General features: G+C 46.9%; 1 protein-coding gene across 1 annotated transcript in view; it reads right to left on the minus strand.

Annotated features, from left to right (window-relative positions):
* The window catches only part of LOC124551145 (peroxidase-like), a 200,029-nt gene that overhangs the window by 88,674 nt on the left and 89,048 nt on the right, over nucleotides 1–22,307 (minus strand). The window contains exon 3 of the mRNA XM_047126109.1: nucleotides 740–989. Within this exon, the coding sequence (XP_046982065.1) occupies nucleotides 740–989 (250 nt within the window). The remainder of the gene's footprint in view (nucleotides 1–739; nucleotides 990–22,307) is intronic.

Here is a 22,307-nt window from a genome sequence, read left to right on the forward strand (position 1 = left end):
CCCGTTCGTGTGCAAATGTTAACCACCTGACATTGGCAGTTAAGACTGAAATGCTCATTTGTCCATAGCCACTGGATGCTGGCGCAGTGGCAGAGCAGTACATTCTGACGAATCTCGATACCTTCTTCATCGTGCCTATGAGAGAGTGCGAATCCGTCATCTTCCAGGGAATCAGCTCCCAGACACCCATACTGTGGGAACAGGGATTAGTTGGTGACGGTTCCATTATGCCCCAGGGAAGATTCACGTGGGCATCCACGGCTCTAGTGGAGCCGGTGCGAGGCATCGTGACGGCTGAGGAGTACCGTACACTGTTTGCAGACGGCGTACTTCCTTTCGTGGGGATAACGTTTCCAGATGGCAGTTGCATTTTTCAGCAAGATAATGCACCTTGTCTCAATGCCGGGAGTGTGACGGAGTAGTTTGAGGAACGCAGTGGTCTCCCAACTTGTCAGATATGTACCTGGTCAAATGCATCTGGGAGGTGATTGGAAGTGGCGTCAGAGCTCATTGCCCCACTCCGCAGAATAGTGGAATCGGGTGACTCGTGTGTGCAGATGTGGTGCCAACTCCCTCTGGCGACCTACTGAGGCCTCGTCGCTCCTGTGCCATGACGCGTCGTTGCCATTATCCGTGCCGAAGGTGGACGAACCGGCTGTTAGGTAGTCGGTCATAATGTTCTGGCCGATCAGAGTATTTGAGGTGAACTCGTCAGGGGCTCGACCCGCGCGGTACTCACTGGCGGGAGAGCTGTCTGGAGAGCGCGCTGGCATTGGCCAGGTCCTGCAGGGTGTCGGCCATGCGCGCTCTCTGCACGTCGCTGGCGACATTGGTGAGGTAGTGGTGGTACTCGGGGGAGCCCTGCGCCACTCGCTGCCTCTGCGCCGCCGCCGCCTCCCGCTCCCTCAGCCTCGCCGCCAGCCGGCCGCCCCTCTCCAGACCCTGACGCACCGCCTCTGCCAGCTCAGAGTCACTCGTGGCCACGTCATCTGCACAAGTTATTCACAAAACTACTCTCCAGTATCTCTGGTACCCACCTATTGCACAGTCTCGCAACGTACTCTAAAGTCAAATGCAATGAAGTGCCAGCTGTAATGTGGTATACCAAGAAACAGTATGTGGATACGCGTGCTGTGCTCTCCGTTCCCACCACAAAGTGCACATTACAACTAAATTTAAAAGGGAAAGTTGGCAGGAGTGCATTGGGACAGAATGCATGTTTTAGAAATGTGCACAAGTTTAGAATTTGAGGCACACGTTTATTTATTTATCCACAAATTACACATTACTAAAAACTACTTACAATATTGTTTAGCAGTCTGTTCATTGCAGTTGAGATCCAATTCTTAGTTCCTCCAATCGAGGTACAAAATTAAGTTCCAGACAAGAAGTCAAACCATTGACACACACTTCAACTTCCGACCTGCATAGGACACGAGAAACAGTTGGATGTACGTGAGTACTATGACCGGGCACTGACATATGTGGAGGGCGAAATGAAAACCTTGTGCATTGGGAAAGTGAGGAATTGGGAACCACGTGGTTGCCAGACGTGGGCGAGAAACAGTTAATAACTTGCATAACAAAATTTTGTAGTCTCACGCATAATTTACTGTCGCCAGTATCGGAGGGAGGGGCCTGCTACGACAAGTTGCACAAGTTAAAATAGGCAGCAGTACATTCGAGCCGTGCTGGCAGGTACACCACCAGCCCTTTTTGGTGAATGAGGCGCCTGCAAGTTATCTGCAAAAAGCGATGCGATGCCAACTCACCGAAATGTGTTCACGCACTATCGTCGGGAGACCGAAGGGATGCGGCAATATTACGAGTCTTTGAACAGTTCTTGCATCCTCATTAGAAAACATTGTACGTAGACTGAAGCAGCAAATGAGACACTGACTTAGGCACTGTTACCACCCCTCAGTTATCGCACACACACTCGAGAATGGCGTCGTCTACAGATAGGGAAAGTCTGGCGGAAGCGCCTGTTTTTGAAAGAGGTGGTGGGGGAAAAGACACACCTGTCAGCTGTTGCCTCTGTGTGCAGGCTCTCTGGCAAAAGCCCAGGTGCGGCAGTGCGGGATCTCGAAATTTGGGATTTAGTGGCGCCACTGAGGTGGCAAAAGCCATGTGACAGCAATACACACCTGGGAACAGGGGTGGGGGCACGACGTGAAGGGCACACCATTTGACTCAGCACGACCAATCCAGCACCGTGGAACATAGTTCGTTGAGGAGACAGTGCATGAAGTTATGCCGTTGTGGCAGGCGTCTGTTCTGCTGCAAAATGATGTTGGCTACCTCTTCTGTCAATTGAGGCAACAACCAGAGAGAAAGCATGCAAGGTAGGTTATTCTTGTAACAATAGCTTCTGAAGGAGGAGAAAGGACCAAAGATTCCTGTGGTTGGTTATGGCACAGAAAACATCAAGTTTTGGAGAATCGCGTTCATGTTCCAGGGAGGCACGCGAGTTTTGTGTACCCCGTGTTTTCAAATTACACGTTCTCACTTGGCCACTTTAATGAAATGTCACTTGCTCAGAGAACACAAGTCTTCCTGCTAAACCTTCCACTTCAATCTGAGCTTGAAAATCAAGGAAAATTGTCCGCATTGTCGATTTACCGTGAGGTGTTGGGAAAGGCAACATTTGAATTTTGTAACTCTTGAACTGAAGACACTTGCACAACAGATGCTACACTGTTAACTCCGACAGATTAACTTCTGCATGAACATGTATTCTCTGCAATTCACCATATAGTGGTTGGCGGCAGTAGAATGTTTGTGCAGTTAGCTTCAAATGCCGGTTCTCTAAACTTTTTTAGTAATGTTCCTGGTGAAGTACGTCGTCTTCCATCCAGGAAATCGCATTTGAGCTCCCGAAGCATTTCCGTAATACTTGGATGTTATTCGAACCTACTGGTAACATGTCTAGCAGCCTGGCTCTGTTGGTGTTTCTTTTAAACAGACCTAGTATGGATCCCAAACACTCTAACAGTACTCAAGAATAGGTCGCACAAGTGTCCTCCATGCTGTCTCTCTTACAGAAGAACCACACTTTTCTTAATATCTCCCAGTAAAAAAAGGTTACTGTTTGCCTTCCCCACTACAATCCTTACATTCTCCTTCAATTCTTTATCGCTTTGCAACGTTACGCCCAGACATTTAAACGAAGTAACTGTGTCAAGCAGCAGACTGCAAATGCTGTGTTAGAACCTTACAGGTTTTTTTCCCCTACTGATCTGCATTAACTTACATTTTTCTGTATTTAGAGCTTCTCTGCTGGCATGATACGTGGATTTTCTGCAACTTCTTTCGTAGATCATACGAATGTTTTCCACCACTTCATTCTGAATGGATGGCCTCCAGTTGTTTTCCTCTTGCATATGCATCCTGTCTCCTCGAAATGCTTTGCCCCTCTAGGAACGTTGTATCGTTGTGGTGCCACTTTAGCAAATTTGGTCTGAAAAGTCTCTCAACAATGATTATTTCTGATGTTTCTGCGCATTCTTTTTCTGTCGTGGATGCCACCATTTTGAATACTAGCTTGAGAGATGAACAGCAGCAACTTCCTATTTCTTGTTTCATTGTTGCCAACCTAAACTGTGAGAGCTAACCTTTCGGTATATAAACTGGTGGAAAAAATCACAGCAGTAGGAAGGAATTGTGCGACATAAACGAAAGTTGCTAGGCGTAATTCTGCATCGGAAAGATGATGACCAATTTTGCACGAGTCTCAAAAGAGGCGCTAGTAGCGCCACTAAACAAACAAACAAACACCGCTCGAACTGAACGCCCGACGGTACCGACCGGCCGCCGTGTCATCCTCAGCCCTAAGGCGAATATAGAAGAACATGTCAGCACACCGCTCTCCCGGCCATTGTCAGTTTCCGTGACCGGCGTCGTTACTTCTCAATCAAGTAGCTCCTCCATTGGCCTCACAAGGGCTGAGTGCACCCCGCTTCTGAACAGGACTCGGAAAACCGTGACTGTGACTCAGTCAAGTGCTAGCCAAGCCCGACAGTGCTTAACTTCGGTGATCTGATGGGAACCAGTGTTATGCAAATCAGCTGGTTGTGGGCGTTAGTTATTTTTGAGATTGGGCATCGTGAGCTGATACTACTCAAGAATGCCTCTGAGGCACAAAGACACCATTATTTTCACCTGACTGAGTTTGAACAAGGTCGTGTAATAGGGCTGTGAGAAACTGGATGTTGCTTCTCCAGTATTGCAGATAGACCTGGCAGCGATGTAGTCACAGTACAAGATTGCTAGCAGCAATGGTCACAAGAGTGTAAGGTCGCAAGAAGACCAGGTTCTGTGCAGCCGTATTGAGTAAGAGGACTGTCGTGTTTGGTGTATGGCTCTGGCGCTTCGTGCTGCATCAAAAAATGGTTCAAATGGCTCTGAGCACTATGGGACTTAACATCTTAGGTCATCAGTCCCCTAGAACTTAGAACTACTTAAACATAACTAACCTAAGGACATCACACACATCCATGCCCGAGGCAGGATTCGAACCTGCGACCGTAGCAGTCGCTCGGTTCCGGAATGAGCGCCTAGAACCGCGAGACCACCGCGGCCGGCTACTGCATCTACAGCAGCAATTTGAGCTGCAGTTAATACCAAAATGACACAATGAACTGCTATAAATCTGTTACTTCAGCGACAGATCTGACCAAGATCCCTGTAGTCTAAATTCGTCTGACCCCAAACCACCGCCATTTGCGACTTCAGTGGTGTCAAGCGAGAGCTCACTGGAGGGAAAGGTGCGAATCAGTTCGTTTTCTGATGAACGCTGGTGCCAGTGATGGCTGTATGTTGATTGGAAGTCCAGCAGAGGGCCTGCAGCCAACCTACACTACTGGCCATTAAAATTGCTACACCAAGAAGAAATGCAGATGATAAACGGGTATTCATTGGACAAATATGTTACACTAGAACTGACATATGATTACATTTTCACACAATTTGGGTGCATAGATCCTGAAAAATCAGTACCCAGAACAACCACCTCTGGCCGTAATAACGCACTTGATACGCCTGGGCATTGAGTCAAACGGAGCTCGGATGGCGTGTACAGGTACAGCTGCCCATGCAGTTTCAACAGGATACCACAGTTCATCAAGAGTAGTGACTAGTGTATTGCGACGAGCCAGTTGCTCAGCCACCATTGACCAGACGTTTTCAATTGGCGAGAGATCTGGAGAATGTGCTGGCCAGGGCAGCAGTCGAACATTTTCTGTATCCAGAAAGGACCGTACAGGACCTGCAACACGCGGTCGTGCATTATCCTGCTGAAATGTAGGGTTATGCAGGGATCGAATGAAGGGTAGAGCCACGGGTCGTAACACATCTGAAATGTAACGTCCACTGTTCAAAGTGCCGTCAATGCGAACAATAGGTGACCGAGACGTGTAACAAATGGCACCCCATACAATCACTCCGGATGATACGCCAGTATGGCGATGACGAATATATGTTTCCAATGTGTGTTCACCGCGATGTCACCAAACACGGATGCGATCATCATGATGCTGTAAACAGAGCCTGGATTCATACAAAACAATGACATTTTGCCATTCATGCACTCAGGTTCGTCGTTGAGTACACCATCGCAGGCGCTCCTGTCGGTGATGCAGCGTCAAGGGTAACCGCAGCCACGGTCTCCGAACTGATAGTCCATTCTGCTGCAAACGTCGTCGAACTGTTCGTGCAGATGGTTGTTGTCTTGCAAACGTCCCCATCTGTCGACTCAGGGATCGAGACGTGGCTGCACGATCCGTTACAGCCGTGCGGATAAGATGCCTGTCATCTCGACTGCTAGTGACACGAGGCCGTTGGGATCCAGCACGGCGTTCCATACTACCCTCCTGAACCCACCGACTCCATATTCCGCCAACAGTCATTGGATCTCAACCAACGCGAGCAGCAATGTCGCGATACGATAAAACGCAATCGCGATAGGCTACAATCCGACCTTTATCAAAGTCGGAAACATGATGGTACGCATTTCTCCGACTTGCACTAGTCATCACAACAACGTTTCACCAGGCATCGCCGGTCAACTGCTGTTTGTGTATGATAAATCGGTTGGAAACTTTCCTCATATCAGCACGTTGTAGGTGTCGCCACCGGCGCCAACCTTGTGCGAATGCTCTGAAAAGCTAATCATTTGCATATCATGGCGTCTTCTTCCTGACGGTTAAATTTAGCGTGTGTAGCACGTCATCTTCGTGGTGTTGCAATTTTAATGGCCAGCAGTGTATCTGCATGCTAGACACACTGGACCTACACCGTTGATTGCATACGATTTTTTGTTGGAGACAGTTTCTGTATGGGAAGTTTAGGAGACGAGGTCTACGAACAGAAGAAAAGATAGAAGGAAACTACCCCGAAAAAATCTGCTAACAAAATTTCAAGAACTATCTTTAAATTATGACTCTAGGAATTTGCTACAAACCCCTATATGTCGCTCATATAGGGATCCTGAGGATAGGATTAGATTAATTACAGCACGCACAGAGGAATTTAAACAATCATCTTTCCCGCGTTCCATACACGAGTGGAACGGGAAGAAAGCCCTAACAACAGGTACAGCAGCAGATACCCTCCACCATACACTTGACAGAGGTTCGCAGACTACAGTTGTAGATGTAGGTGCAGGGGTAGATGTAGAAGAAATAAGATATCGAGAGGGAAATAAAGAGAAGCAAGTTCGTAATTTCTGATCATTACACAGGAGCATCTGAAATTTAACACGTATACCGTTTTAAAACTTAAAGAAACGTCTCAGCTCTTACTGGAGGATTTCTTCAGAGTGGACGATAATGCATTTACATCAGAAAAGGCATGCGGTTTAAATCAAGACATGACTTAAGAATAGGAGGTGAAGAGAAACACTTTTAAATATTAGCTGTTGAATTAACAGAAACAAGAAATTAAGTATGTGTGTGAGAACTGATCGCCCAGTTGTAATGTAGACACTTTTATCAATTATTTAATAGAACTCCTAGATAACGTCTCTACAATCACAGTTAACATAATTCTGTGTGCAGACACACACAGGGTGACAATTAGGGAACTATGTGAAAAAAAAGGTAAATTAATTGTAAACTACGGCGTGCTCACACTTCATTCAAGATGTAAACGTCACTACAGATATTCAGATTTAAGTTACGACACGCTCTATATGCCTGTCATCATTGGCGATGATGTGGCGCAGACGAATAGCGAAATTCTGGAGGACCCGCTGAAGTGTCGAAACATCGATACTGTCGATGACCTCCTGAATGGCTGTTTTCAGCTCAGCAATGGTTTTTGGGGTTACTGCTGTGCACCTTGTTTATAATATAGCCCTAAAAAGAAAAGTAGCATGCGTTCAGATCCGGAGAAAATGGCGGCCAATGCGGGTCTACGCCAGTGGCCTCTGGGTACCCCAGAGCCAGAACGCGCCCCCCAAAGTGTTCCTCCATGACATCAAACACACTCCTGCTTTGATGGCGTCGAACTCCGTCTTGTCTGAAGCATATATTGTCGAAGTCACCGTCATTTTGGATAATGGGGACGAACTCACCTTCCAGATCCTTCGCGTACCATTCGGTAGTCACCGTGCCATCAAGGAATATTGTACCTATCATTCCGTGACTGCACACTGCACACCACACAGTCACTTGTTGACGGTGAGACTTCTCCATCGTGAAATGCGGCTCTTATTCCCTAAAATGCGCCAATTTTGCTTATTGACCAACCCATCCAAATTAAAGTGGGCTTCGTCGCTAAAACAAACCACATTCACATCAATGTCGTGTTCGCCAATTCTGTGAGCAATAGTGGTGACGAAATATTACCGCTGTTCCATGGCCCTGGGGCTTAATGGCTGATGCATTTGATTTTTGTACGGGAAGAGATGCAGGTGTTCAACAACAATTTGTCACAGTGTGTCCCGGTTGATTGCTACCTATTGCACAGCTCGTCTGATCGATTTCCTGTTGCTGATTTGAAACGCAGCGCGTGTCTTCTCGATGTTTTCAGCCGTTGTCACCCTTTTTGGACGCATGACGTTGCCAACACTGTCAGCAGGAACACTATGCATTCTCTCAAACTTGCGAATCAAATTCTTGATTTTTAGCTCACTTGGGCCGGTTGTCTTCAGCTTGAACTCGGTCGCAAACTTCCTTTGAGCCGTAGTTGGGTTGTTTTTGCTCGCACAATAGGTCTTCACAAGCTCTATACGCTGAGGCACGCAGTACCGTGACATTTTCAAATGGAAATGGCCGATAACACTGAGTGCGCATGCGCATACTAATTCCCATCATGCCCCACGGCCAGCTGTGCATTTTGAACGTCCTAACGTAAAGAAGTTACGACGATTTCATTTCATATACACTCCTGGAAATTGAAATAAGAACACCGTGAATTCATTGTCCCAGGAAGGGGAAACTTTATTGACACATTCCTGGGGTTAGATACATCACATGATCACACTGACAGAACCACACGCACATAGACACAGGCAACAGAGCATGCACAATGTCGGCACTAGTACAGTGTATATCCACCTTTCGCAGCAATGCAGGCTGCTATTCTCCCATGGAGACGATCGTAGAGATGCTGGATGTAGTCCTGTGGAACGGCTTGCCATGCCATTTCCACCTGGCGCCTCAGTTGGACCAGCGTTCGTGCTGGACGTGCAGACCGCGTGAGACGACGCTTCATCCAGTCCCAAACATGCTCAATGGGGGACAGACCCGGAGATCTTGCTGGCCAGGGTAGTTGACTTACACCTTCTAGAGCACGTTGGGTGGCACGGGATACATGCGGACGTGCATTGTCCTGTTGGAACAGCAAGTTCCCTTGCCGGTCTAGGAATGGTAGAACGATGGGTTCGATGACGGTTTGGATGTACCGTGCACTATTCAGTGTCCCCTCGACGATCACCAGTGGTGTACGGCCAGTGTAGGAGATCGCTCCCCACACCATGATGCCGGGTGTTGGCCCTGTGTGCCTCGGTCGTATGCAGTCCTGATTGTGGCGCTCACCTGCACGGCGCCAAACACGCATACGACCATCATTGGCACCAAGGCAGAAGCGACTCTCATCGCTGAAGACGACACGTCTCCATTCGTCCCTCCATTCACGCCTGTCGCGACACCACTGGAGGCGGGCTGCACGATGTTGGGGCGTGAGCGGAAGACGGCCTAACGGTGTGCGGGACCGTAGCCCAGCTTCATGGAGACGGTTGCGAATGGTCCTCGGCGATACCCCAGGAGCAACAGTGTCCCTAATTTGCTGGGAAGTGGCGGTGCGGTCCCCTACGGCACTGCGTAGGATCCTACGGTCTTGGCGTGCATCCGTGCGTCGCTGCGGTCCGGTCCCAGGTCGACGGGCACGTGCACCTTCCGCCGACCACTGGCGACAACATCGATGTACTGTGGAGACCTCACGCCCCACGTGTTGTGTAATTCGGCGGTACGTCCACCCGGCCTCCCGCATGCCCACTATACGCCCTCGCTCAAAGTCCGTCAACTGCACATACGGTTCACGTCCACGCTGTCGCGGCATGCTACCAGTGTTAAAGACTGCGATGGAGCTCCGTATGCCACGGCAAACCGGCTGACATTGACGGCGGCGGTGCACAAATGCTGCGCAGCTAGCGCCATTCGACGGCCAACACCGCGGTTCCTGGTGTGTCCGCTGTGCCGTGCGTGTGATCATTGCTTGTACAGCCCTCTCGCAGTGTCCGGAGCAAGTATGGTGGGTCTGACACACCGGTGTCAATGTGATCTTTTTTCCATTTCCAGGAGTGTAGTTCAATAATTGTCACCATGCATATTACACATCAGAATTACACATTTCAGTTTTGGCGTCTTCCTGTTCGCCAGTAGTACAACGTGGGTAACTAAAATGACTTGCACTGCTAATCTACCATGTGGCCACAGACATGACTCGGAAAACAGTGATGTAGATGTAAAAGGTAGGGCACTTGGACCGTTTCTGCCAAATAATAATAATAAATGAACTGCACCGATACAAAAGTTATTCTTCAGAAATCAAAGTAGACGAATTTTCAAGAGAGCTAGCAATCAAAAGGTGGCATAAAGTGTATAGAAAAACCAATGTAAATGTAAAATTCTCTAAGTACTAAACACTATTTAAAGTGAAATTTTGAAAGACATTTTCAAATGTACCCACATCAGTAGCAATGTTTCACAAGAGATGGTTGGCAGTAGGGATTAGGAACTCGTCCCAAGTTGGACCTGCCCCTGTGCGGGCCATCACTTCCGCGGGAGTCCCGTTTCCGATTCGTAACTCACCCGTTCTTAACGACCTCCTATTCCATAACGTACACTCATGTTCAGAAGAAAAAACAGAACACCTAGAATGGCTAGAGACAGGATGTTCATTTTCACAGGACATGTACATTAGTGTGACCTGCGGAAATAATTAGCATTTGATCGATGAAGGCCCACCGGTTCGAGGTCGATAGCGACATCGTGCTGCAACACCACCTACGGGCAAAATGTGGCTGCGGCTCTAGCTGTCGCTATAAACCGAAGGTAGTGGATCAGCGTGAGTTGAGCAGACGTGCGCGAACCGTACCATCAAATCAGTGCCGCGCGGGATTAGCCGAGCGGTCTGAGGCGCTGCAGTCTTGGACTGTGCGGATGGTCCCGGCGGAGGTTCGAGTCCTCCCTCGGGCATGGGTGTGTGTATTTGTTCTTAGGATAATTTAGGTTAAGTAGTGTGTGAGCTTAAGGATTGATCACCTTAGCAGTTAAGTAACATAAGATTTCACACACATTTGAACATTTTGAACATCAAATCAGTGAGTTTGAAAGAGGGCGCATTATTGGCATGAGGGAATGTGATGCATCCACGCGAGAAATTGCTACTCGCGTATGACGAAGTGTTTCTGCAGTGCAACGGGTGTATGCAGCATGGTTCACAGAAGGCCACAGAACGTGACGAGATGGGTCAGGTCGCACCACTTTGACCACCTTCTAAGAAGATCGACACCTCATCGGAATGGCATTGCAGGACAGATATGAATGCTCCACGTGTCTAGTGGAACTGTGTAACACGTACACTATCAGGGGTGGAAGTCTGTCACCATTTATTACAGAAGGGGTTATTTGTACGTCATCCACTTCTCTGCCTACCTTTGATAAACGTTCAGAAACATGATGGATGTATGGAACGATGTCACTGGGGACAGAAAGCCATCGGAGAGTGTTTTCAGACGAATGCATGTTCCGTTTGCCTGAAAATTATGGCCGCATTTCGGTTCGCTGCAGTCAGGGGGAGCGGCGTCACAGTGACTGCACTCGCACAAGCTGTACAGCGCCAAGTCAAGGCCTTACGGTGTGGGGTGCTGTTGTACACAACCAGAAATCACAGGTGGTGCGTGGCCAGCGCAGTGTGACCTACGTGAGTCACGTCCTGCGACCCATAGCCATACCCTTTCTGTGCAGCACCCCAGACGCCATTTTTCAGCAAGACAATGCACGACCACAGGTTGCTGCACGATCACGTGCCTCCTTGGTGTCACAGGATGTCAGGCTTTCGCCCTGGACCGCCAGATGACCAGACTTGTCTCCAATCGAAAATGTGTGGGATATGGTGAGGCGACGCGTGGGGTGCTGTGACCCCGTGCCAACCACCACAGATGAACTTTGGAACCAGGTGAATGCAGCACGGGTGGCTGCATCATAGGACGCCATTCGCGCCTAATACCCATCGATGCCATCACGCGTGGAACAAGTTTGAGCGTCTATGGAGGACTCTGGGTGGGAGGTCACATGCCGAACCGAGGTGACTGAAATGCTAATCACTTCTACAGAACATACTAATGCACATTCCTGTGAATATGAACCTCCTGTCTCTGGTCGTTCAGGGTGTTCTGTTTTTTTTTTTTTTTTTTTCTGAACATAAGTGTACGTCAGTTCTATCAAAAATAGTCATAATGAGAGCCAGAGTTCTAAAATATCTGTCATAGCCACAAAAATATTTGTGGGAGCATTCTGATTTCTGCAAAATGTCGTTTAATAATAAAATAATATACAGTGTAGAGAATAACTGTCATTAACAGAAAGCAAGGGGAGACAAAACAGAAGCGTAGCAAGGTACTGATAATGGAGGGGGATCAAGTAACAACTGATTCACAGCACCGAGAAATTATGCGAATGACTAACGATGTGCTTAGCTGCTTCCACTTTACGCGCAAAATTACTACGACAGGTCCAGTCACCATCTTTAGGTGCTGAGAGTTTTGTTGTTATGTGTACTCTGGGTAGAATCCAGCAGCGAGAACAGACAACAGCAAATCTCGCAGCACCTGAAGAACGCGCCTGGGTCTCTCATAGAACTTTTGTGCATAAAATGGAAGGAACTATTCGGAAGAACATCGGGGAAACACGCCATTAATCAACCACACCAAGAAAACCTGAGAGTTAAAAGGTGAATGAGGATTTTGAAGTATTGCAGAGAAATTACAACAAAACTTCCAAACCAAATATAGAACCTGTAAATAATTATGCACTAAATAAAATAATGTTATTGCTAGACTACTGGCCATTAAAATTGCGACACCACGAATATGACGTGCTACAGACGCGAAATTTAACCGACATGAAGAAGATGGTGTGATACGCAAATCATTAGCATTTCAGAGCATCCACACGAAGTTGGCGCCGGTGGAGACGGTGGCGACAACGTGCTGACATGAGTAAACTTTGCAACCGATTTCTCATACACAAACAGCAGCTGACTGGCGTAGCCTGGTGAAGCGTTGTTGTGATGCCTCGTGTAAGGCGGAGAAATGCGTACCACCACGTTTCCGACTTTGATAAAGGTCGGATTGTAGCCTATCGCGATTGCGGTTTATCGTATCGTGACATTGCTGCTCGCGTTGGTCGAGATCCAGTGACTGTTAGCAGAATATGGAATCGGTGGCTTCAGGAGGGTAATACGGAACGCCGTGCTGGATCCCAACGGCCTCGTATCACCAGCAGTCGAGATGACAGGCATTTATCCGCACGGCTATAACGGATCGTGCAGCCACGTCTCGATCCCTGAGTCAACAAATGGGGACGTTAGCAAGACAACAACCATCTGCACGAACAGTTCGACGATGTTTGCAGCAGCATGGACTATCAGCTCGGAGACCATGGATGTGGTTACCCTTGACGCTGCATCACAGACAGGAGCGCCTGCGATGGTGTACTCAACGACGAACCTGGGTGCACGAATGGCGAAACGTCATCTTTTCGGATGAATCCCGGTTCTGTTTACAGCATCGTGATGGTCGCATGCGTGTTTGGCGACATCACGGTGAACGTACATAGGAAGCGTGTATTCGTCATCGCCATACTGGCGTATCACCCGCCGTGATGGTATAGGGTGCCATTGGTTACACGTCTCGGTCACCTATTGTTCGCATTGACGGCACTTTGAACAGTGGACGCTACATTTCAGATGTGCTACGACCCGTGCCTCTACCCTTCATTCGATCCCTGCGAAACCCTACATTTCAGAAGGATAATGTACGAGCGCATGTTGCAGGTCCTGTACGGACCTTTCGGGATACAGAAAATGTTTGACTGCTGCCCTGGCCAGCACATTCTCCAGATCTCTCACCAATTGAAAACGTCTGGTCAATGGTGGCCGAGCAACTGTCTCTTCACAATACGCCAGTCACTACTCTTGATGAACTGTGGTATCGTGTTGAAACTGCATGGGCAGCTGTACCTGTAAACGCCATCCAAGCTCTGTTTGACTCAATGCCCAGGCGTATCAAGTGCGTTATTACGGTCAGAGGTGGTTGTTCTGGGTACTGATTTTTTAGGATCTATGCACCCAAATTACGTGAAAATGTAATCACATTTCAGTCGTAGTATAATATATTTGTCCAATGAATTGTCGTTTATCATCTGCATTTCTTCTTGGTGTAGCAATTTTAATGGCCGGTAGTGTAATTTCAGAGCACGAAGTCAATAAAACCGTACACACCCTAAAAAATAAAATATCAGTTGGTTGAGACGAGGTACCACCATGTATACTGAAACAATTCGTACTGGGTATACAAGCTCCGTTAACAAACGTTATGCAGAAGTCATTTCTGTTGTGTCTCGCCCACTCGTCTCATACGGAGTGCCTAAGAGATGCAGCGTTCTAGGATTGCTATATAACAGTTCAAGCAAATAACATTAGTAAGGTAGTTTTGTGTCCATAAAGCAGATTAGCAATACCTAACTTGGAGATTTACAAAGAGTAGTCGCAAACGATGGGCGACATGCAAAGACTAATATTCTTGGCTATGCAATGTCGCTGCAAGTTTTACACACGTCGCTAATAACGGATCTGCAACTATGCCTATTCTGCCCACTGATGCCCGTATACAGAGCCGACCTGAGCGGCAGAATCTGGCGGGAGCGGCGCCTATATTCACTGCTTGCAGAGGACGCTCCTCTCGTGGCACGGTCCTTGTCAGCGGACTACTGGCTGACGTCGCCTCACTGCCTTCTTTGGTCTTTCGTTCTTCCTATTCGTTCCGGCGCTTGTAGTGACGCTAGACCAATTTCGATCTGGGATTTTTCCAGAGTATTTAACAAGGCAAGAGTTGTGTCTCCACTAAAGAGAGGTAATGCAGAAAATATACAAAACTATCGGTCCATTTCCCTGCTGTCAGAATTCTCAAAAATAAAAGAATCGATTACTATCAAAGACAGAACAATGAATTACTTCAATAAGTAAATACAACCTTTCCACTGACTCATTGAAACAGACTGAGCGGTAGCGGACTTTCGCCGGGTCATCAGAGCACAGGACGTGCACGGCTGTGGCGCGGGCTGCCTAAGTGGCAGGCAGCCGTCTATTCGCTTTCTGGAATGTGGTTTCCGCTTTATTATGAGGGCGACCTTTTCTTGTTGCCTTCCCCTGCATGCTACTTTGTAATATGATTGTGAAGTGGTTTCAAGTCGCGAGTTTGGAAGTTCTATAAAATTCATTCATGCTGACTTTTTGTGGATATGCTCATTTCCTGTTAGCATTGTAGCTTGAGGAGCAGGAGGATTGTAAAAATATACTAACGTTTGACCGTCGCACACTCTCCCATATGGACGACATAGAAACAGGTATCTCAGATATTGCCAAGCATGTGAATGAGTTGGAAAAAATTACACTACTGGCCATTAAAATTGCTACACCATGAAGATGGCGTGTTACAGACGCGAAATTTAACCGGCAAGGAGGAAGATGCTGTGATATGCAAATGATCAGCTTTTCAGAACCTTCACACAAGGTTGGCGACACCTACAACGTGCTCACACGAGGAAAGTTTCCAATCGATTTATCATACACAAACAGCAGTTGACCGGCGTTGCCTGGTGAAGCGTGTAAGGAGGAGAAATGCGTACCATCGCGTTTCCGACTTAGATAAAGGTCGGATTGTAGCCTATCGCGATTGCGGTTTATCGTATCGCGACATTGCTGCTCGCGTTACTCGAGATCCAATGACTGTTAGCAGAATATGGAATCGGTGGCTTCAGGAGGGTAATTCGGAACGCCGTGCTGGATCCCAACGGCCTCGTATCACTAGCAGTCGAGATGACAGGCATCTTATCCGCATGGCTGTAACGGATCGTGCAGCCACGTCTCGATCCCTGAGTCGACAGATGGGGACGTTTGCAAGACAACAACTATCTGCACGAACAGTTCGACGACGTTTTCAGCAGCATGGACTATCAGCTCGGAGACCGTGACTGCGGTTACACTTGACGCTGCATCACCGACAGGAGCGCCTGCGATGGTGTACTCGACGACGAACCTGGGTGCACGAATCGCAAAACGTCTTTTTTTTCGGATGAATCCAGGTTCTGTTTACAGCATCATGATGGTCGCCTCCGTGTTTGGCGACATCGCGGTGAACGCACATTGGAAGCCTGTATTCGCCCGCATCTCGTGGTCGTGCGGTAGCGTTCTCGCTTCCCACGCCCGGGTTCCCGGGTTCGATTCCCGGCGGGGTCAGGGATTTTCTCTGCCTCGTGATGGCTGGGTGTTGTGTGATGTCCTTCGGTTAGTTAGGTTTAAGTAGTTCTAAGTTCTAGGGGACTGATGACCTAAGATGTTAAGTCCCATAGTGCTCAGAGCCATTTTGAAGCCTGTATTCGTCATCGCTGTACTGGCGTATCACCTGGCGTGATGGTATGGGGTGTCATTGGTTACACGTCTCGGTCACCTATTGTTCGCATTGACGGCACTTTGAATAGTGGATGTTAGATTTCAGATGTGCTACGACCCGTATCTGTATCCTTCATTCGATCCCTGCGAAACTCTACATTTCAGCGGGATAATGCACGTGCCTCTCCATCAAGAGGTGTATGGAAACAATTATGTGAATCGTGTTAACTTCTGTACATCTACATCTACATCTACATTTATACTCCGCAAGCCACCCGACGGTGTGTGGTGGAGGGCACTTTACGTGCCACTGTCAATACCTCCCTTTCCTCTTCCAGTCGCGTATGGTTCGCGGGAAGAACGACTGCCGGAAAGCCTCCGTGCGCGCTCGAATCTCTCTAATTTTACATTCGTGATCTCCTCGGGAGGTATAAGTAGGGGTAAGCCATATATTCGATACCTCATCCAGAAACGCACCGTCTCGAAACCTGGACAGCAAGCTACACCGCGATGCAGAGCGCCTCTCTTGCAGAGTCTGCCACTTGAGTTTGCTAAACGTCTCCGTAACGCTATCGCGCTTACCAAATAACCCTGTGACGAAACGCGCCGCTCTTCTTTGGATCTTCTCTATCTCCTTCGTCAACCCGACCTGGTACGGATCCCACACTGACGAGCATTTCTCAAGTACAGGTCGAACGAGTGTTTTGTAAGCCACCTCCTTTGTTGATAGACTACATTTTCTAAGGACTCTCCCAACGATTCTCAACCCGGCACCCGCCTTACCAACAATTAATTTTATATGATCACTCCACTTCAAATCGCTCCGTACACATACTCCCAGATATTTAGCAGAAGTAACTGCTACCAGTGTTTGTCCCACTATCATATAATCATACAATAGAGGATCCTTCTTTCTATGTATTCGCAGTACATTACATCTGTCTATGTTAAGTGTCTGTTGTCACTCCCTGCACCAAGTGCCTATCCGCTGCAGATCTTCCTGCATTTCGCTGCAATTTTCCAATGCTGCAACTCCTCTGTATACTACAGCATCATCCGCGAAAAGCCGCACGGAACTTCCAACACTATCTACTAGGTCATTTATATATATTGTGAAAAGCAATGGTCCCACAACACTCCACTGTGGCACGCCAGAGGTTACTTTAACGTCTGTAGACGTCTCTCCATTGAGAACAACATGCTGTGTTCTGTTTGCTAAAAACTCTTCAATCTAGTTGATATTACGTAGGCTCTTACTTTGTTTATCAGGCGACAGTGCGGAACTGTATCGAACGCCTTCCGGAAGTCAAGGAAAATGGCATCTACCTGGGAGCCTGTATCTAATATTTTCTGGGTCTCATGAAAACAAATAAAGCGAGTTGGGTCTCACACGATCGCTATTTCCGGAATCCATGTTGATTCCTACAGAGTAGATTCTGGGTTTCCAGAAATGACATGATACGCGAGCAAAAACATGTTCTTAAATTCTACAACTGATCGTTGTCAGAGATATAGGCCTATAGTTTTGCGCATCTGCTCGACGACCCTTCTTAAAAACTGGAACTACCTGTGCTCTTTTCCAATCATTTGGAACCTTCCGTTCCTCTAGAGACTTGCGGTACACGGCTGTTAGAAGGGGGGCAAGTTCTTTCGCGTACTCTGTGTAGAATCGAATTGCTATGGGCATTAAAACAGAATACTGCAGATGTATCATGTATCTCGTTCAGTGATGAAGTTACATTTACCAATTATGGCCAGATAAACGACCAGAACTTGCACTATAGGTCTGTTGACAGTGCCCGTTCGTTTCTTCAGGTGGAACGTCATCGCACGTGGAGTGCAAACGTGTAGTGCGGTTAGAGAACCGTCAGCTCATAGGCCAGTTTTTCTTGGATGGAACACTGAACACGCACTAGTATCGCGGCCTCCTAACAAGCCGTCTTCCACAGACGCTAGAAGACGTTCCTCTGTAGACCAGGAGTAACCTGTGGTACCATCGTGATGACTGACCAGCCTATAGTGCGCAAAGTACTACAGCGTGTCTTCACGAATTGTTTACAAATTTTTGGATTGGATGCAGCGGACCTTTACCGTGGCTGGCCCGTTCCATGGGTTTGACACCTGCAGACTTTTTCTGCGGCGAAAGCTGAAAGGCGGTCTCTACAACTAGAACCGATGATATACAACGACGTGTTACTGCAGCCTGCTCGGACAATGCTACCACGTGTGCAGCAGCCGTTCCGTAACAGATTGCAAGCGTGTATTGCCGCTGCCGGTGGTCATTTTGAACACAACCTGTGATGCTCAGTTGTCTCGTTACTGGTCAGAATCCACATAACTAGTGTACGCACTTTTGTTGTTCTTTAGTGCGTGTTATCACAGTACTGTACGAGGGTAAGTCAGTTATTATCCGCAATTTAGTTATATTATTGTTTATATTGGTAGTACTGTCGTTTTACGTTGATGACGCATGCTTTGTTTATTTGTTGTTATATCTTTGCAATTTTCAAGCTGCAGGGTTAATTTTGTTATCGCTGTCGTGCTGTTAATCATGGCTGCTCCGCTGTCTATTTGCACCAAAGAAGAGCAACGTTCAGTGATCCGTTTTTTTGTGGTCGGAAGGCGTATCAGGGGTCGAAACTCATCCAAGACTTTCGGTACAGTACGGGAACAGTGTTTTGCCAAAACCGAGTGTCTACGAATAGACTGAAAAATTCCGAAATGGTCGCCCAAGTGCTACGCACGATGAAGGAGCCGGACGACCGTTTACCGCCACAAGTGAAGAAACCATGGAGCGTTCACGTAAAATGATTCTCTTAGACAGACGATTAAGTATTGACGAAGAGGCACAACTTCTGCAAATTAGTCACGGTTCTACCTACGAAATCATCCACAACAGACTTAGGTTTCATAACATTTGTGCAAGATGGGTCCCAAAATAACTCACACAGTTGCATAAACAAACGTGCTTGGATATCTGCAGAAAAACAATTGGATCGCTACGGTAAAGAAGGGGACAACTTCTTAGACAGGATCATTACTGGTGACGAAACATGGATCCATCATTACGAGCCGAAGAGTAACCAGCAGAGTATGAAAGGGAAACATCCAAATTCGCCGTGCAAGAGAAAGTTCAGAACCCAATCGTCCGCAGGAAAACTGATGCTTACGGCGTTTTGGGACGCACAAGGTCCAGTACTGAAACATTATGGGGAAAGGGGCACAACAATAAACAGTGTACGTTACAGTGAGATGCTTACTGCCAGGCTAAAGCCCGCAATTCGAAGAGAACGCTGAGGATTGCTGTCAAAGGGTGTTGTGTTATTGCACGACAGTGTCTGTCCGCATACTGCTGTCCACACTGCCGAAACGCTCCAGAGACTCAAATTTGAAGTACTGGATCATCTTCCATATAGTCCTAATCTTGCCCCTTCTGACTATCACTTGTTTGGTCCACTCAAACAGGCATTAAAGGGCCGTCGATTTGCCTCGGACGAAGCAGTGAAAGAAGCGGTGCATTCCTGGCTCGCAGCTCAACCGAGAACTTTCTTTTCTGAGGGCATCAGGAAGCTTGTACAACGATGAAGCAAGTGCGTTGAATCGCAAGAGGACTATGTCGAAAAATGATGTTCTTTTAAGTTTCCTATTTGATGACAATAAAATTTTATAACTACTTTGCGGTTGATAATTGACTTACCCTCGTACAAGTTTTTGTGTGGGAACTTTTCACATTACGGTATCTCGTAAACGACTTGCACTAGAATCGTGCAACAAAACACGACTGAGATTCTAATTTACCCTACTTTTAATTAGCTAATGTCAATAGACCCTGTTCCATTTAAAAAAGAGTATGTTTGAACAAAAATGCACTTTATGAGTGTCATTACGATCTGTTTATTTGATAACAATACGAGCCCCTGTCTGCCAATCAATAGAACTTTCCACTTCAGTAATATTTGAGGTGCAAGCTTTAGGTCATTCATCTTGTGTATACGCAGTGTAAGCTTACACGGCTTGTGCTGACATCGCGTAAGAATTCCAGGCTATTAGGTCCGCGTCGACGTACAAAACTTTCTCCTCATGTTTCCTCTCCGACTGCAGGAGACATCTTTAGAGGTAAAATGCCTAACTGCAACGAGAACCCTTTTTTCTCTTTATTGATTTTCAATTCCCCCCCCCAAGGGGGAGGGCTGGCAGCAGCTTAGTACGCTGCTCTACAGCCTACAGACTTTTTTTAAAAACAGGAAGAAGAAAGAAACAAAGAAAAACAGGCGATAAAATGGTGACTTAAAGTGTAAAATGGCGTAAAAATGCGGAAAGTTAAAACAGAAAGCAAAAGAGGTTGGCAATGTTGATAAAATACACAGGAATCAGACAAGTAACATAGTAGACACACCATGAAAAAACAAGGCGACAGTCTGGTTTCTCTTCGCAAGAGATAAAAAAAATCCCACCCAGCGACAGTATGATGGCTGTTCGCTATACTTCCCAAAAGACACAACACGGAACACTCACTGGAAAAACACACACTGTAAAAGCACAAATATGGCAATCCCGAGCCAAAGGCAGATGGGGGGGGGGGGGACCTGGAGGAGGGGGAAAAACAAGGAGGGAGAGGACTAATGAAGGGGGAGAAGGGCAGACGCAAGAGGGAATGAGAGGAGGCAGAGGAGGGAAATGTAAAAGGACTCCGGGGAGAGAAGGGGGCAAAGAGAAGGGAGGTTTTGAGAACCCGAGAGAGCGCCGATTATATGCGCAGTTCAGAGGGCACGACAGTCTGTCACGTGACGTTAGCTAACAGGTTATCGCTGGTATTGCCAACATTCTCGACTGAAAGTAATCCGTCGTCATTCTTATGTTGCAATGCTGACGTTCAAATTTTCTCTAATTTAACACCTTCCTCTTTTCTGTTAAAATTATTACGGTGTTCATAGATTCGAGTAGCCTTTCTATACATGTTGTTGTTGTGGTCTTCAGTCCTGAGACTGGTTTGATGCTATTCTATCCTGTGCAAGCTTCTTCATCTCCCAGTAACTACTGCAACCTACATCCTTCTGAATCTGCTTAGTGTATTCATCTCTTGGTCTCCCTCTACGATTTTTACCCTCCACGCTGCCCTCCAATACTAAATTGGTGATCCCTTGATGCCTCAGAACATGTCCTACCAACCGATCCCTTCTTCTAGTCAAGTTGTGCCACAAATTTCTCTTCTCCCCAGTCCTATTCAATACCTCCTCATTAGTTATGTGATCTACCCATCTAATCTTCAGCATTCTTCTGTACCACCACATTTCAAAAGCTTCAATTCTCTTCTTATCCAAACTATTTATCGTCCATGTTTCACTTCCATACATGGCTACACTCCATACAAATACTTTCAGAAACGACTTCCTGACACTTAATCTATACTCGATGTTAACAAATTTCTCTTCTTCAGAAATGCTTTCCTTGCCATTGCCAGTCTGCATTTTATATCCTCTGTACTTCGACCGTCATCAGTTATTTTGCTGCTCAAATAGCAAAACTCCTTTACTACTTTAAGTGTCTCATTTCCTAATCTAATTCCCTCAGCATCATTCGACTTAATTCGACTACATTCCATTATCCTTGTTTTGCTTTTGTTGATGTTCATCTTATATCCTCCTTTCAAGACACTGTCCATTCCGTTCAACTGCTCTTCCAAGTCCTTTGCTGTCTCTGACAGAATTACAATGTCATCGGCAAACCTCAAAGTTTTTGTTTCTTCTCCATGGATTTTAATACATACTCCGAACTTTTATTTTGTTTCCTTTACTGCTTGCTCAATATACAGATTGAATAACATCGGGGAGAGGCTACAACCCTGTCTCACTCCCTTCCCAACCACTGCTTCCCTTTCGTGTCCCTCGACTTTTATAACTGCCATCTGGTTTCTGTACAAATTGTAAATAGCCACTCGCTCCCTGTATTTTACCCCTGCCACCTTTAGAATTTGAAAGAGAGTATTCCAATCAGCATTGTCAAAAGCTTTCTCTAAGTCTACAAATGCTAGAAACATAGGTTTGCCTTTCCTAAATCTAGCTTCTAAGATGAGTCGTAAGGTCAGTATTGCCTCACGTGTTCCAATATTTCTACGGACTCCAAACTGATCT

The sequence above is a fragment of the Schistocerca americana genome, chromosome 9 (assembly GCF_021461395.2).
Source record: "Schistocerca americana isolate TAMUIC-IGC-003095 chromosome 9, iqSchAmer2.1, whole genome shotgun sequence".
Lineage (NCBI taxonomy): Eukaryota > Metazoa > Arthropoda > Insecta > Orthoptera > Acrididae > Schistocerca > Schistocerca americana.